The 16,142-nt window shown below is 41.8% G+C and overlaps 1 protein-coding gene across 1 annotated transcript in view; it reads left to right on the top strand.

The window, feature by feature from the left end:
* LOC121613649 (regulating synaptic membrane exocytosis protein 1-like) overlaps positions 1–16,142 on the top strand; it is an 84,394-nt gene that overhangs the window by 45,273 nt on the left and 22,979 nt on the right. The window contains exons 7-17 of the mRNA XM_041947181.1: positions 6,585–6,625; positions 7,547–7,660; positions 7,824–7,923; positions 8,786–8,909; positions 10,504–10,521; positions 11,918–11,964; positions 13,335–13,450; positions 13,541–13,671; positions 13,962–14,133; positions 15,467–15,620; positions 15,901–15,957. Of these exons, the coding sequence (XP_041803115.1) occupies positions 6,585–6,625; positions 7,547–7,660; positions 7,824–7,923; positions 8,786–8,909; positions 10,504–10,521; positions 11,918–11,964; positions 13,335–13,450; positions 13,541–13,671; positions 13,962–14,133; positions 15,467–15,620; positions 15,901–15,957 (1,074 nt within the window). The remainder of the gene's footprint in view (positions 1–6,584; positions 6,626–7,546; positions 7,661–7,823; positions 7,924–8,785; positions 8,910–10,503; positions 10,522–11,917; positions 11,965–13,334; positions 13,451–13,540; positions 13,672–13,961; positions 14,134–15,466; positions 15,621–15,900; positions 15,958–16,142) is intronic.

Here is a 16,142-nt window from a genome sequence, read left to right as displayed (position 1 = left end):
CTCAAAGTGGTCAAGCAGTAAACATAATATGCTATCAAGAGTCCTTTGGTGATGGCCCTTGTATAGAAGTATTAAGCAGTGCTTCCATTGCTGTCATGCTTATAGAAATGAGCTGTGTCCCAGTTTTATACGAGATACTAATTGTGTACAATTAGTTTTATCTAGTTCTATTTATTTATTAGTTATAATTGTGGACAGTATTGCAGTTAAAGCAACTCAGCATAAGTTACTGCTAGCATTGACGATTAATATTAAAACTGGCGCACCAACAGACATCAGTCAAACTGTGAAAGACAGAGAGAAAGAAAAATGTTTCTCAGCATTTATTACTTATTTTTTTGTTTTCCAAGGTGTGTCAGTATAGATGTTTCACCACCGCCTGCAATTTTTTCCATTTTATTTCTTTGAGCAGTGCAGTGTAAGAGCACTGCAGTCTTTCGTCTGCATACTGACTTTTTGAGCCGACTCCATATTGTCTGTGTTCCAGTGTGAATACACAAACTTGCCTAAAATTAGAATGTAGTATGGAATTGGGACACAGCTATACGTTTGGAAAAGGCCATTTGCAGTGACACTCGACGAGTAGAGGAAGCAGACAAACTATCTTTGCATCAAAAGAAAGCATTCTGCATGTGGATCATTCACATTCTCCAAAATGAGTCGCTAATTGCACACCATGAAGGAAGACACTGACTGTGATACTGCTGGCAGATTCTAAGGTACATACAGAACTTTCAGTGCAGCTGCCTGCTGATCAATTTCAATAAACAGCCAAACTGCTGCCTGCCGTGTATACGGTAATTCTACAGACTGACATGTCAAAAAGGTGAGCAGAAAGAAAAAAAAACACAAATAATTGAATTTCAGACTGTCTGAAAAGCAAAGTAGTGGTGAGCAGCACAGTAGCTGTTATTGATGGCTCAGCCTCGGAAGTCAAAAGAGATCGCTAGAGGTTAATGCAAATTGTCTGGCAAAATTCATTTCTTGCACTGTTAAATAACAGTCTTCGAACTGACCTTCTTCACAGTTACACAACTTGTCTTGTGCTTCCTGGGGGACGTCATATGAACCGTTGCCTTGATTTGATTTTTATTTTATTACAATCCTCAAGGCGCCCAGGAGCACAATGTCTCCTACAACTACACTATGTAAATCAGCCTGATTAGGCCATTATAAAGAGGGTATAACAAAAACAAAACTCATCTCCCTTACAGAATTTACAGTTCTCGAGCCCTTTACAAACCTCTTCAACCAGGACTGTGAGGAGTAATAATATTAATTTTAGAAATAATGATGCAATGCAATTAATTTCACACACTTTTGCTGTATTTGTAATTTATTATTGCAGTGTATGAGGTGAATGTAAGATGAGGCATGTCTTCATTCAGACTTCAAATGGATCTGGACATGCCTTTCTACTCGCTGGGATCAGTGATCAGAGCAGCTGCGACTGCTCTGATATAACCTAGGGATTTGGGGAAACGTATGTTCTTGTGTATTCACCCTGTTGGAAACAATGCACCTCCTGCAACATTTTCTAACTTTTGTGTACAGCGCATGCAGCAGCCAGAGCTGGCAGTCTCATAATGAGTGTGCGTGAGTCCGTGTGTGCATCTCAGTGTTTTCTCGTGTGTCATATTGTATTGTTTTCAGCTTGGCCCTGAGGGATGGACAATCCCACACAGAGTATACATGTGTGTGCGTGTTAGTGTGTCTGCAATGGGGCAGTTTGACCCTACTTGACTCCAGCGTTGACCTTGTGTGGCCTCACATAGCCAACTATGTCCCCAAGCCTGAGAACACACTGCTGTTCACACTCGAACCTTTCATGCCGAAGCTGGGCTCTGTTTCACTCTGTCCTGACTGCCAGTGGCGCTAAACAAATTGGATATGTCTCCTCGCACGACGCATCGGTCGAGATTTGTATAAACAAAGTCACATGCGTGATATATGCTACCTGCGCGTCCCAGCTATAAATACCACATTCTTGTCTTGTGCTTGCTTGCTCACCTGCTACAGTAATTGTCTTAAATAGTCTGTTGTATTAGTTGATTCCTACAAACACTAAATGTGGAGGTCATTCTTAGTCCTGCTCGGTTAACTATGTACGCAATTCAGGCAAACAGGCTAGCAACAGGTGGATTAGCCTGGCCGGCCAGCTCTTTGTATGTCTGGTTGCATTAAAATATAATAAGTCTGCTGGAGGTTCCAGTTGTGTTTGGTGGCCAGCTGCACTCCAGTTCTCCAGATCCAGTCCTTTGGATCACCTGGCTGTAAGTGTAAGAGGTGGAACAGACTAGCAGGTTAACAGGCCAGGCTGGATTGACCTGCCTACTTGTTTCTTTGGTTGTTTTTGCGATAATAAGTCTACTAAAGGTTCTGATCTCGCATCCTGTGGCCGAGTCACAGCTCTTGTTCAGATTTCCTTGCTTGACGCCCTATGGTGATTTAAACAAAGCTGTTGTGTCCCTCTAGTGGAGCTCAACTTTGTAAAAGAGGAAAAGGAAAGGCTACGTCAGGTGGAAGGTCTACTGTTTGGAGATGGCCTTTCACCATAAGGGGACCAGATTAAAGTGTTAGCATGGGCTCTGCCTCCCTCAACCACCCATCGAGTGATTGCTTGGGATTCGGTTGAGGATGGGGACAATCTGATGTTGGCAAGGGGTCAAATGCTAAGTTTCAAGTGAAGATGCGTTTAGCCCCAGGGAAGAAGACTGGAAGCAGACAAGCCAAGCATCAGAGCAGCTCAGTGTTCCAGGATCCATGGTGCTCACATCACCTAAACCCATCACAGCAAACATGCCAACACAGGCACAGACATGGTTTAGACTGGATGAGGATGCTAACGGCAGGAATCTTACCCCTGGGGCTACAGCATCTATGCACTCACACAACAACCTCCACATGGATGCTTGTCTGCACAGGTGGGGCAAAGTCATAGTCACTAAAAAGCGCCTTGTTCGTCTCTGCATTTCTGCTGCAAAGTATTCCTTTCGGCTCACTTCCACTGAGGCGAGAGGTGATGACAACGGATGCCTCACCTCATGATTTGGAGCAGTACGGCAGAAGTCAGTTCATGGAGTTTGGAGGCCTTAGTGGGGATGGCAGCACATCAATCTCCGAGAACTCCAGACTGCCTACTTGCCCTTTCTCAGACACCTCAGTGGTGTTACATACATTGAACCATCGAGGGGTCTCCCTGCATTCCATCCCATCCCTGATAATGCCCACGCTTTACAGGGGTGAGATTGTCAGATCACAGGGCCTTCCTAGTGGCCCCCAAGTGGCCATCAAGGATAAAGTTCTCCACACTTTTCAGTCTGTAGGACAGAAATTCTTGGGAGCTTCTCCTCTCCCAGCCAAGTGCGGAGATTTGGCATCCGTCCTTGAACCTCTTTCAACTCTGGGTATGGCCATTGATAGAGGCTGGCCTTTAATAACTGACCTTGAGCTCTCAGTTTGGGAGACCTTGCATAGTGCAGGGGCTCCATCCACAAGGATGATGCATGGAAACTGTTGGGCCGCATTTCCTTAATGGTGCAAGGACAGGGGGTTAGCGTTTCTGCCCTTTACAGGATATACTGCAGTACTTGTAGTATTTTTTTAATAATAAGGTGGTAACTGGAATCCAATACAACTTCCAAACTTATTATTTGGTGAGTGAAAAGTTTTCCCTGGACTTCTGGATTTTTTTTTTATATTGTGCAACTAAATTCGCAGCTACCAGTAGCAGTGAGCACCTTGGACAGGGGCAGATTGAGTTGAAATCAAAGGACATAATTTTTGGTTTGTGCTTTTCAGCTGTGTCTGTCATGCTTGTACAATATAATGTTTTTTAGAATTTAACTGATAATGGCCTTGAAGACCTTCCCATTTTCTTTCACAGTTTCTTTATAACTAGGTCTCAAATCCACTGTTAATGAAGTATTCTTTAGATATTCAAAAAGCACTCCTGTTTGTACGTTTTTGCCATGCGTGTACAGCTGTCTTTATTTTAATGTTAGGTGGGTTTACCAGCCCTCGGGGGGGTTTTCTTGTCATGTCTTGAAATGACAATATTTCTTTTGAAAATCTTATTTGCCTCTGTTTGATTGGTCATCATATGAATGATTGTCTACATTTTCTTTTGGCATTGATTTCAATAATCCTCAAAATCTTAAATTAGCTTTTCCAGAGTTTCCATATGCTGTCACGGTTTCCATGGTCTCCTCAGTCGATGGGTTAAGTTGCCCACTGATAAAGACCATGAGATGTGGTTGAAAGCTTCAGTAAAAGAAGCTGTTTTCCTTTGTCAAACAAATATTTAAAAGGTCACAAATGAACTTAGTTTATCTTGAAATTACATTTTGTCATTATGGGCAAGCCCCACTCTTGGCTTAATCTTGATATACAACCTTAAACAGTTCTATGAAACTATAATCATCACTAACTGTACATAGTTCACTTTTTATTTCCCACTACATGACAGTCCAGGTCTTTTTAGAGTAGTCCGTTTCTATCTAATAACAGTGACAGTATTTACCAAACACTACATCTGACTGTAGTCATACTCGCACTACATTAAGAATACCCTTTCACCGGAAGCTGACATCAATAGAGTGTGTTGTGTTCTGATGAGAACAAGGGAGCGTGCAGCACCAGCCTGGACCCAGACCAGGCGCTGTGGCATCGATCAAGTGTGGGTTTAGGATAAGAGTGTTCTGTCAGGCCAGGTTTTAAACACACCAGCGTGGCAGCGAGACGCTGCTTCCTTTTTTAGCTCGAGACTGAGGCCAGGTCAGCTCACAGATGTGGTTGCTGGCAGCCGAGGAGCATCCAGGCATGTAAATCATCATAAGATCGGTGCAGGCAAACATGCACACACACTCAGATATGCACTCAGTCACAGTACAGTATATCCTATTATGATCTGTGCAAGTCTCCCCCTGCACATAAACACAGAATGGAGGTAGATTCACCCCTCAAAATTTGTGGTTCAGGTATTTGATTTCACACATTTTATCATAGTAGCTAGCTAACTAATAGTTGCTTCATGGGCTGCACCTCTTCTGTCGCCACTTTTCCTTCATTAAGGCCCTCGTACGTCTAAAAACAAAAGAACACAGACTTGCCCATGTGACCCACCCACTCCACAAAATTCCGTTCACGCTCGAGTTATGAAACTGAGAACTCAGTTGTCTGTCGTCAGAGCGTTTGCTTTAAGATTACATAATGTCACTATAAGTTGTCACAACTCATTAACCTCATAGCCTCCTGGCTCCTAGGAACGCTTGGCTCTGTTTTACTCTGTGTCATAACAGTGTCGTCGAGGTCCTGCACACATTTCAACTCTGCCCCCCGGCCCATGTGTACAGAGGAGGCTGTGTTTTTGGACTAAAGCAGGAGATGTGGCTGAACCATTGAAAAGATTTTGTGTAATTGTCTAAAATATCCTGCTGGACATGAGGAAAGCCACCGGTCCCTGTTGAGTGTTCTCCAAAAGACTGCTGAAACTGAAAGAAATCATTGAAGGAAAATATTATTAGGTTATGTTTGACTGTCTCACACTGTCCTCGACAGCACATGGAGCTTGCTCAGTTGTCACGGAGATGCCTCTGTTAACATTTCATCAAGAATCACAATCGGGTTTACAGCCAAGTTGGTTTTCACATACAAGAAATGAGCTTTGGTGTTCTGGTGCATAACAATAAGTATAGTAAAGACTGTTAAAACAAGACGCAAATTGTGAGATGGACTATAATAAAAATTCCTTTTATTAATCCCCCTTCAAATTCAGGTTTACACTCTGATAAGTACTTTATTACACACACACACACTAACACAGGTACAGGATTATTGTCAATCATAGATAGATAGAAGATAGCAAGTAAATTGAATAATTAAATGACAAATTATCTTCTTATTTTATAGAGCTTGTTTTTTATTTTACTTCAGGTTTTACAATGCATAATTGAAACGCTAGTTTTATTACTGAAGTTATAACAGATTTCTGAGCCTGATAAATTTATGAATCCATTACTGTATTACTTTGACACACTTCAGCCAGAGAAAATGTGCTTTATTTAAATGGTTTCCAGATAGATTTTTGGTTGCATTGCTTCATAATGACCATCAGCATGAGGTCAATATTTACCAAAGTTTTTATTTATTCTTACCACACTGCACAACCCCACGACATCTAATCTGTAAAATATCTGGAAGGGATTTAAAGCAGTTTAAAAGGCTTAGCTGTTCTCTGGTATCATCAGTGCCTCCGTGGACTGCGTTGAGGCTGAGTCCTGCCTCTGCGGTGATAAATTTCTAATTCTAGCCCAGGCCTGAATATTCAATAAACCTAACCCCCTCCACTGTAAACAAATACCTTCTGAAGAGCCCCCAAATTTGGCCGAGGTGTGTATGAGAGGACTCAGGCTGGTATGTGCAGTGTATACAGTTTCTGGTGTACACGGGAATGTGTGTGTGAGTGTGTGTGTGTGTGTGTGTGTGTGTGTGTGTGTGTGTGTGTGATATATCATGGGGATATGAAGGAGGTCAGCGCCTCAGCTTCATGCACAGTATCTGAGCCGGTCTCTTCTCTCTTGCAGGCGACTGGGAGTGCTACCCACACGACCCCACTGTATGGCATGTAAGTGACTCGTTTATATTCTTATCTAACGTAGTTCATATTCAACTTCAGTTTTGTTGTTGCATTTTAAAGGAGATGATAGGGGTGTCAACATTTGTGTGTGTGTTCAGTATTTAACTATCACTTGGCTCTAAGGTGCTCATTGCTGTGGTGAGCACTTGCATCGCCTGTTGATGGAGTTGTTTTCTACTTTTTTTCTTTGACTGAAGTGACGGGAGCTGTCACTGCTTATTCTAACCACCTAGTTGGTTTCTATTTGATAATCCGCTAACTTCCAACACTTGACTTCTCATGTGCCAGGCAAGGTTTTGCAGGAAACACTTACCAGATCCAAGGTGTTAACACCAGCAAACTTAGAGGCTTTCAGGAGCTTAACGTGACAGTTGTGTTATATCAGCTGGTGAGAGTGGGCAGCAAACTTGAGCTAATTTATCCCTAAGAAAATGCGGCAAACTGTTGCAACCTTCAGCCATATGGGAGCCTATTGTAATCAGATGGAGGGAAAATGCATCAAATGGAGATGTAAATGAACCCACGATCCATTAAGTTGCCACTCATCCACAGCAGCTCTTGAAGAAGCCAGACAAGCATTGAGCCGCATTGTTAACGACATTGAAATGCAGTGCACCGTCGACCCATATCCATATTTAACAACTGTTTTGAAGAGAAACTTTCACAGGCTGATCCAACAAGGACGCTCACCCAGTTTAGACATGTAACACAGGTAACAATTTAGTGCCTAAAACAGTCGATATATATATATATATATCTCAAAATATGAAATATCTTCACATTCTGAGCTGTTAATATTCCACTAGTGGCTGATTTTGTATTCCTTTGCATTTTGTACATGTTTGTGTGTATGTCTTCTGAGTGTCAGCATGTGCATCTGTGTGTATCTCATGTTGTCTCCCGTTGCAGCATCCTGTAACCTGGCAGCCGTCCAAGGAGGGAGATCATCTAATTGGACGAATCACCCTCAGCAAGAGGAGCGCCACCATGCCTAAAGAAGCCGGAGCTCTGCTGGGCTTAAAGGTCAGAGGGGGCACACACACACACACACACACACACACACACACACACAGTGCTCCTTATTTATGGTTGTGATATTATTATTATTGTACAAACGCTATTCAGTCACTGTTGTCTCCCCCTGATATGACGGATATGACACTAATCTCTCTCTCTGTCTGTCTAGGTGGTGGGAGGCAGAATAACAGAGTCAGGGAGATTAGGTGCCTTCATCACTAAAGTAAAGAAGGGAAGCCTGGCTGACGTGGTGGGACATCTCAGAGCAGGTAGTCTAAACCATCACAGGTGTTTCACTATTTGCAGGTGTCGACAAAAACAGGAAAAGTCATTACGATCCAAACGTAAGGCCTTTAAAAGCATCATCAAGTCTTAAAAAGCGTTTTAGAGGTCTTACTTTTCACCATGCAATGGCAGGTTTGTTGCATGCTAACTATTATATTTTACAATATTATAATAACATTATATTATACTATTATAACATGCTAACTGGCTCGATAAATCTCATAAAAACACTGAAACCAACAATGAATTGATCCCACTAACAAATATTGTTTGTGTATCCAAAGCCCGATATGTCTTATTCCTCTGTGCTGTAGAGCTCCATTGTTGCCCAGAAACTATTAAAAACACATCAATAAGCCACACTGTTGATCACACACACACTGTAGTTTATTTTGTCTCAATCCTTCAAACACCATCCTGCTGCCGCAGTCACCAACACACCACCTGTGTGTCAGTCTGTGGCTGAAAATAGTCCCCAGCAAATGCACGATTCCCTCTTCTTTAAGTATTGTTTGCTAAAGCTACAGTGCCCAGCTGTTTTAGGAAATTAGTTGACGTTTTTTTTATAACCTGTTTTTAGAAATATGTCTTTAATTGGTGTGAATGGGCTTTGAGCTGAGTAGAGAAGCTGAAAAGTATTGAGAAATGGACTAAGACATTGCTAGTTTTGGTCTTTTCATGGCATTTATTGAGAAAATGAAAAATATAGTAAAAAGATGAATTGTCCTTAAATCTGTCTTTTTAAAGCCTGCTAATACCCTGACTCATACCCAGCCCTTGGTATAAACTTGATGAATATAAAATGTAAAAACACAATCAGGGACACATATACACGTCTGATTTCAGGGGATGAGGTTTTGCAGTGGAACGGGAAGCTGTTACCGGGCGCTACCATGAAGGAAGTTTACAACATCATCCTGGAGTCTCAAGCTGAGCCTCAGGTGGAGCTGGTGGTATCCAGGCCTATTGGGTAAGTCAGGAATGAAACACACTCTGTACACCTGTCACTGTCATATTTTGATATTTCTGGAAAATGCAGCGCTTCAGTTATGAGTCAGTCACTAGTGTGAATGTTGCATTGAATTTAACCCTTATTCAACCAGGCCCTGCCGAGTGTTGACTGAGGCTCTGACTCAGAGTTGGCTGACCTCAGATAAGACAGGAACATTTATTTGTATTCTGACCGTGACTGTGCGACTGCATTCAAAATATTAAAAATAGCCAGCCACTACCTGCCGCAGGGGCTGCCAAGTTCTGGAACGGGAGATGTCCATTCTGTCCGCTTTAACAAAGTGCTTGGCTTTATTTCTACGATGATATAAGGTGAATTGTTACTGACCAAATAAAATCATCTTTAAACGCCGCAAAAGAGAAGAGGTGGCTGCATCAAATATTTTTGGTTGACATCTTGTAAAAACACAGCCAAGCCATCATGATCATGTGAGTGTAGTAGGTTGGCCTGCAGTTTGACAGTCCTAAAATGTGTTTATCTAAGTCCAGCGATGGTTGACATGTTCTCTAAAAGGGTACTACTGGTGCTACTGAGAAATAATGTGCATATAGTCTTTAAAGGCTTTAAATTTGAAAAAGTCAGCATTTCAAATTGAAGTGAGTGGTGGAGTGGGCTGAGTTAAGGGAATATTTCATTATTCCTTGTAGATGGGAAATCTCTATATGCAGATCAACATCATCACTAAATCATCTAATTTGGTCTCAAATGATCTCTCTGACAAGCATTTGTTGAAATGTCTTGAAATCACAATGACTGTTGTATATTTCTTGTTGCATATAATAATTTTTCTTAATGCATTTAGTTTAATTTAATCTGTTTGTGTGAGAAACATTTGGAAATATTAAGGTTATTTGAATGAATCCATAGCTACAGTACATTGAACTTATCTCGCTCTTATTAGCAAGCAAATATTATGTATCCTGTTCTGAAAGAACTCTCTATGTTTGGTACTCTTCATCTGAAAAATAGAAATTTCTTTGCTCCATTGAAACTCAACTAAATATTCATTCATTATTCATTTCTTCCATATATGTTGAATGAAACGCTTTACTGTTCTGCTTTTATTGTGCAAGCAATCAATTGGAACTAATTAATCAGAAGTTTACCAGTTGGACCTTGTCTTCATTAATTCGTAACAGCAGTCAGAACATTTAATGTGGACATTTACTGAGAGTACACTGAATAATCTACAAATTTTTGATTACATACCCTGTCAAACTGCACTATGTTTGTCTGATCCTGCACAGACTTCTTCTGAATCTTAGACTCTAGCTTTGCATGATAACTTTCCAGGAAAATCCTCTCAGATAAATGGTGTTAGGGTGTCCGAGCAACCTGACATAGAACACAATCTACCATGTGTTTAGTATTTTTGAAAAATTATTGTGCGTAAGATGAGGCCATCCTAACGGGTTTTGTATTAGACATATTTCACAGTAAGCTACTCACTGTTTCTTCAAGAACTTGCAGTTTTTCTTAAGATTGAACCTAATCTGTTCTTTGATGGGGAAAAAAGTTGAACGTATTAATTTCTCTCCAAACACTCGCGAAGGGTGTATAGAAAATATCAGTAAGTAATCTGCCCTATTTATTAGGACCCCTTAATCCTCTCACGCTTATGGAAATTTTGGTTTTGATGGTACCATTTTGCATCCCTAAATGAACTGAACTGAGCCCTATCTAGTACCTATCTACCAATTTATGCAAGTATTAGCATTTGTGAAAACAGTTGCAATTTGTCATCTCCAGTTAAATCAAACTGAAAGTTCACTTGAAGGGATGCACAATGGCCAGTGGGAAATGTCCATCAATGTAGCATTGCTTCTGCAAGCTTTTTAAACTGTTTGGAACTGTTTGTCTGGAATTCCTCTCTTTCGTTCCCAGTTAAGTCTGAGGATCCCAAAGTGAAATCCAGCACTTACAGTGTCAAATAAGAAATGCTTATTTCTTTTTACTCGTAATCCCTTGGTTTGAAAGTTGGGACATTGGGTTTCATAAAGCAAGCAATATATGTTTTATTTCATTTACATTTTTTCAATTTTTGATTTTGGAATGGGTTCCAAGGCAACCTAGGGTCCATGAAAAACTTATCAGTGTAATATTTGTATTTAAAATCAAAAGTTAAAAAATAAACACTTTCTTTCTGAGTGACTCGGGATGATGGATATCAGTGTTTTCATGTTTTTGCTATGTTAAGTGCAGCACTGGAGCTGAGAGGCGATTCCAGTCTTTATGCTAAGCTAGCTGTAGTCTGTGCTTAACACACAGACATGTGAGCGGTATCCATCTGCTAATCTAGCTCTTAGAAAGAACGTGAATAAATATCACCAAATGTTGAACATTGCTTTAGATAAAATAACACTGTTGCCCAGTGGGTGACCGAAGAATATATAAAACTGCCTCCTTGTGTGTTAAACAAACACTAACACCCCTCCAAATATCAGCGCTTTGGCTGCCAATTTCAATACTGAACTTTTCCTCTTTAAATTTTGAATTTAAAATGACAAATTACACTGATAAGTGTTAGACAGATTACCATGCTTTTTTCTATTACATGCAGCTGGTGCAGTGGATTCTGGTGATTCCCATGGGACCCTTAATTGTAGTGGTGGTGATGGATAAGAAAAGCTGATGGTGTGGACAGAATTGAGCTCCTGGTTCCCATCCGTTATGATTTCAGACGATCATTGGCCAGACCAAAATGACTGCATGAGTCTGGGAAACACTGCACTCATGAGAAGAACTTGGCTCTCCTCACATCTTCCCTTTGCTTCTCCATGTTTTTTAACCACATGATATATTAGTATCCAGATAACCTTTAATTACAGTGCTATTTCCTTCCAGTAAACTACTACTACATTTATATGCATGTATGCCTGTGCATCAAGAACACTACTAGCTCTGTTTAATGCAGTTAGATGCCAGTATGAGAGTGACTGACATGGCCTTTGCTGCTTCTTTTCCAGTGATATCCCAAGAATCCCCGACACGTCCCACCCTCCATTAGAATCTAGTAGGTATCTCCTTTGAGATGTTGGAGCATCTCTGTATTTGTATGTCTGTCTGTATCTCTGTCTGGCTGATCATACATTATCTATTTTTTGGGGGGGGGTGGCAGGGAGCATTGTGGGAATGTTTCCTTTATATTTGTGTACAGTATGCGGAATATTCTGGTGTATCTGATGTATTAAAATACTCTACATTTGCTTTAGTTTTGAGAAAGAAAATATGTCTGTGTGTCATCCATGGAGCTGGAGCTGGGAGGCGATTTGCTGAGCATCACAACTGCAAACAAGGGGAAACAGCTGGCCCGGCTCTGTCCAAAGTTCAAAAATACCTCCATTAACCCCTCTAAAGCATTAATTATCACACTGTATCCCATTCATGCAATCTGCACACCAACAGAATTATAAAAACACTTGGGGTGATTTTAGGTGGAATTACATAACAACAGCCAAGTGCAGTGGCTTCCTGAAATCTTGTTGTCACAGTGAGGTTGCCAGTTTTTTCTTCTTTTTTTTTTTTTTTACCATCATGCCCGAACAGAATGGATGCTAAATCCTGTGCTCATATCTGGCAACCCACTCCACAGCCAGAGACACTCTCCACAATCCACAATCAGTGGACTGTAGATGTGCTGGTGCATTTTAACTCTGGAGCAAGGCTAGCTGTTTGCCCCTGCATCCAGTGTGTATGCTAAGCTAGGCTCACCACCTCCCAGCTCCAGCTGTGAGCTCAACACACACATGAGTGTTGTCAAACTTCTCATCTAGCCAATTAGCATACAGTGTATCCTCTCTAAACTGGCAGTTGACAGAGTCTCTGAATGCAAGAGGAGCCATTGATCGTGGTTACTGTTTTCAAAGCTGGCTTAAAAATTATGGGAAATTGTACTTTGCCCTATTTTTGTTTGATAAGACATTGGATTGTGGATGAACCAGTCGCTAACTGACAACTTTACAAGAAATTCATTATATCTGATATCCTATGAGGTATGTCAAGACTGAGGAAATGGGGGTCTGCATCAGTCAGTAGTTACGATGATACTTGATCACAAGATCATTTTGTAAGGTATATAAGACCCCAGTACTTAAGTAAAAGCCTATCAGACTGGAAGAAGGTAACTTGTTTTTTTATGATGTTTTCAGGACAGGAACTCTTAATGATGGATATACAAGTAGATCTTATGTAGAACAAACTCTTCGTTTTGGAGGAGGACCAGGTTATGCTTTCACTATTTACAATCTCCATTGTGTTTTCTCTCATTTTTCCTCTGACTTTTGTCTAGACTTGACTTTTTTTGTCCCTTCTGAAACAGAGCTGACATCCTCTTCTCAGGGTTTCAAATAATTTTAATCTCATTTTTTTCTTTTGTCTTCAAAGCAGGTTCCAGTTCTTTTGAGTCCCAGAAGATGGAGAGACCGTCCTTAAATGTCCTGTCTCCCTCCAGTCCCGGGATGCTGCAAGATGCTCCACAGTTAATGCCGGGGCAACTCTCGGTGAGTGTGTGCACTTTGAGTGTGTTGGGCTGTCGATGTGTTAGCATGAAGGTGCAGCATCAGGTTTATTTGTGTGTGTTTCCCACCCAGGTGAAGCTGTGGTATGACAAAGTGGGCCATCAGCTAATAGTGAACGTGCTGCAGGCTGTAGAGCTTCCTGTTCGGCATGACGGACGGCCCAGGAGTCCGTACGTCAAAATGTACTTCCTCCCTGACCGCAGGTATGCCAACCACCCCCTCACAGGTAGATCAAAATAATTAAAATGCAGTCTTGGTGGTCTGATTGGGATGAGGCATGAGGTCAGATGAGTCACCAACACCAACATCACCGACAGCTTTCTGAAGCCTGGATTTCATGCTCGCTGCCATAGTTTCCAGTTGATTGGAGCCATAAGACAAATTGGAAGAAGCCAATTTGGGACAAGCAAGCAGCAACCACAGCTGGCTCCAATGGACTGATAGCCCTCCCTAACCCAAACTAATCTGATGCTATCTGTATTGTGTAACACAGTGACAAGAGCAAACGGAGGACAAAAACAGTGAAGAAGACCTGCGAGCCCAAGTGGAACCAGACGTTCGTCTACACTCACGTCCATCGCAGGGATTTCCGCAACCACATGCTTGAGCTGACTATATGGGACCAACCCAGGTCACCAGAGGAGGACAGCACCTTTATGGGAGAGGTACCTCACACACACACACACACACACACACGAACAAACAACAAAGTCCTTTCCACTCTAAATACAGCAGCTCAGTGTCGATCGTGAGTCTGGATCATGGTGGTCACCGTTTGATGAATTGTTCCGGAATTAGCTTAAAGCTAATTTTCATCTGCAGCAGAGGAGGTTGCACCAGCGTGTGCTATATTGTGGCCAAGCTGTTACAAAGATAGTCAGCGGTCGTGTCTATAATGGGAATTGGTGGATACTAAATGTTCATCTGCAATTCTCTGTAGTGGTGCCAGCAGTTGTTAAAGTGTACTGAAGTGCCAGGTCACATGACGTGGTTAGGTTACATTTCAGTCAAAAAATGTTGTAAATGCATTTGCAACAGAAATACTTTACAGTTATTAAGATGTTTGATTTGAAGGAGAACTTTTGGATTTATTATGTCCCCTGCACTTTGATTCATTTCAACTTGCGGACGTCTCTGGTTTTTCTGTGACTCACTTTGTAGTTGAGTGTTTTGTCAGAGTGATTGTTATTTGGGGAGCTTTAACTGTGCACTCTCCCTCATGCCTCTTGGTGCATGGAGAGGTGTTTTCTCTCCTGCTCTGCTTTATGCTGGACTGTGCTGACTACAGTGCATAATTACTGTCTGTGCTCCTCACAGCAGTAGGTTTTATGTTGTTTTTCAGTTTCATTCCCTCATGGTGAATATCAGGTGGTCTCTCTGTGCCATCTGTGTGCATATGATGTACTGTGATGTGCCACTGGGCTGTGAGGTATGGAGCAGTTATTGATTTCTCCTGAAGTGGGTGTATGTTGTGTGTGCAGACCCAGAGGGGCATGAACCACATCATGCTTCGCCCTTATGCCACTAGTAATAATCTGACAGGGTGAAGCCTACACTCATAGAATCTGGAGTTACAGTACCAACTAACGTTCATGCCTATTTGTTTTGGAAAAGCAACGGCCAATGGGGAAACTTAATCAGTCAGTCAAACAATCAGTCAGGGAGAGATTTTCACGTTTATAGGCCTGGCCCCTACTTTTCTGTGGTCCTGCCAAAAAGACAGACAGACAAAGATCCAGATAGTTCCCCCAGGAGTTGTTGGAGACCAAAACAGAGTCAAAACCAGAGGGATATTGTACTTAACATTTCTTTTTTGACGCAAAACATGCATCGCTTCTTCTGTGCCGGCAACACCAGACGGCAGATGTTTAGAGCAGCACACGTAAAAGCTTTCCTGATATATTTTCATCAACAGCTTCCAGCTTCTGTGTTGACTCGATCAGCGCTCATGAGCAGCAGCAAAACATTTCATTACTGTGTGGATTATGACTTGAGCAGATCCTGATAGAGCTGGAGACGGCCTTACTGGACGACAAGCCTCACTGGTATCCCCTCCAAACCCACGATGTCTCATCCATACCGCTGCCCCGACCCTCCCCCTACCTGCCCCGACGACACACACACACAGACACCCCTGGCAAGAAGCTGCAGCGTAAGTCTCAGTCTGTCACTGGCCTTAATTGTATATATTTCTGTATAAGCTCTTTCATGTGCTCTTATATCTGTGTGTGAGCGTGCGTGCATGCATCACTGTGTACGGGAGCAAGGATTGTGTTATGGTCTATTGATGAACAAACTATATCAATGTAACTGTCTGTTTTCACTACCCTGCCCTAATACTGCATTTGTGCCTGGATACGTGCATGCGTATATATGTGTGTGGTGTATATACACATCTGTGTGTGTGTGTGTGTGTGTGTCTGACTGTTTAGGTTCTCAGCGTGTAACAGAGGCTGAATTTGATGAGGGTACAGCAGTAGTGTCTAAAGGTGGGTGGGGATTGTTTCCTAGCATTACATTCAGTGTCTCCCACAAACTGTATTTTTATTTATGGTGTTGTTTGGGGGGTTTCTTGGCTGGAGCAGGTGTCTGTACTATTCAAGAACAAAGTTTAGGGTCACTTTTAATTTTTCCATGGACTACGTTTTATATATATTCCACAATCTTTGCGGAA

Source organism: Chelmon rostratus, chromosome 11, assembly GCF_017976325.1.
Source record: "Chelmon rostratus isolate fCheRos1 chromosome 11, fCheRos1.pri, whole genome shotgun sequence".
Classification (NCBI taxonomy): Eukaryota; Metazoa; Chordata; class Actinopteri; order Chaetodontiformes; family Chaetodontidae; genus Chelmon; species Chelmon rostratus.
This window is presented reverse-complemented; position numbering and strand designations above follow the sequence as displayed.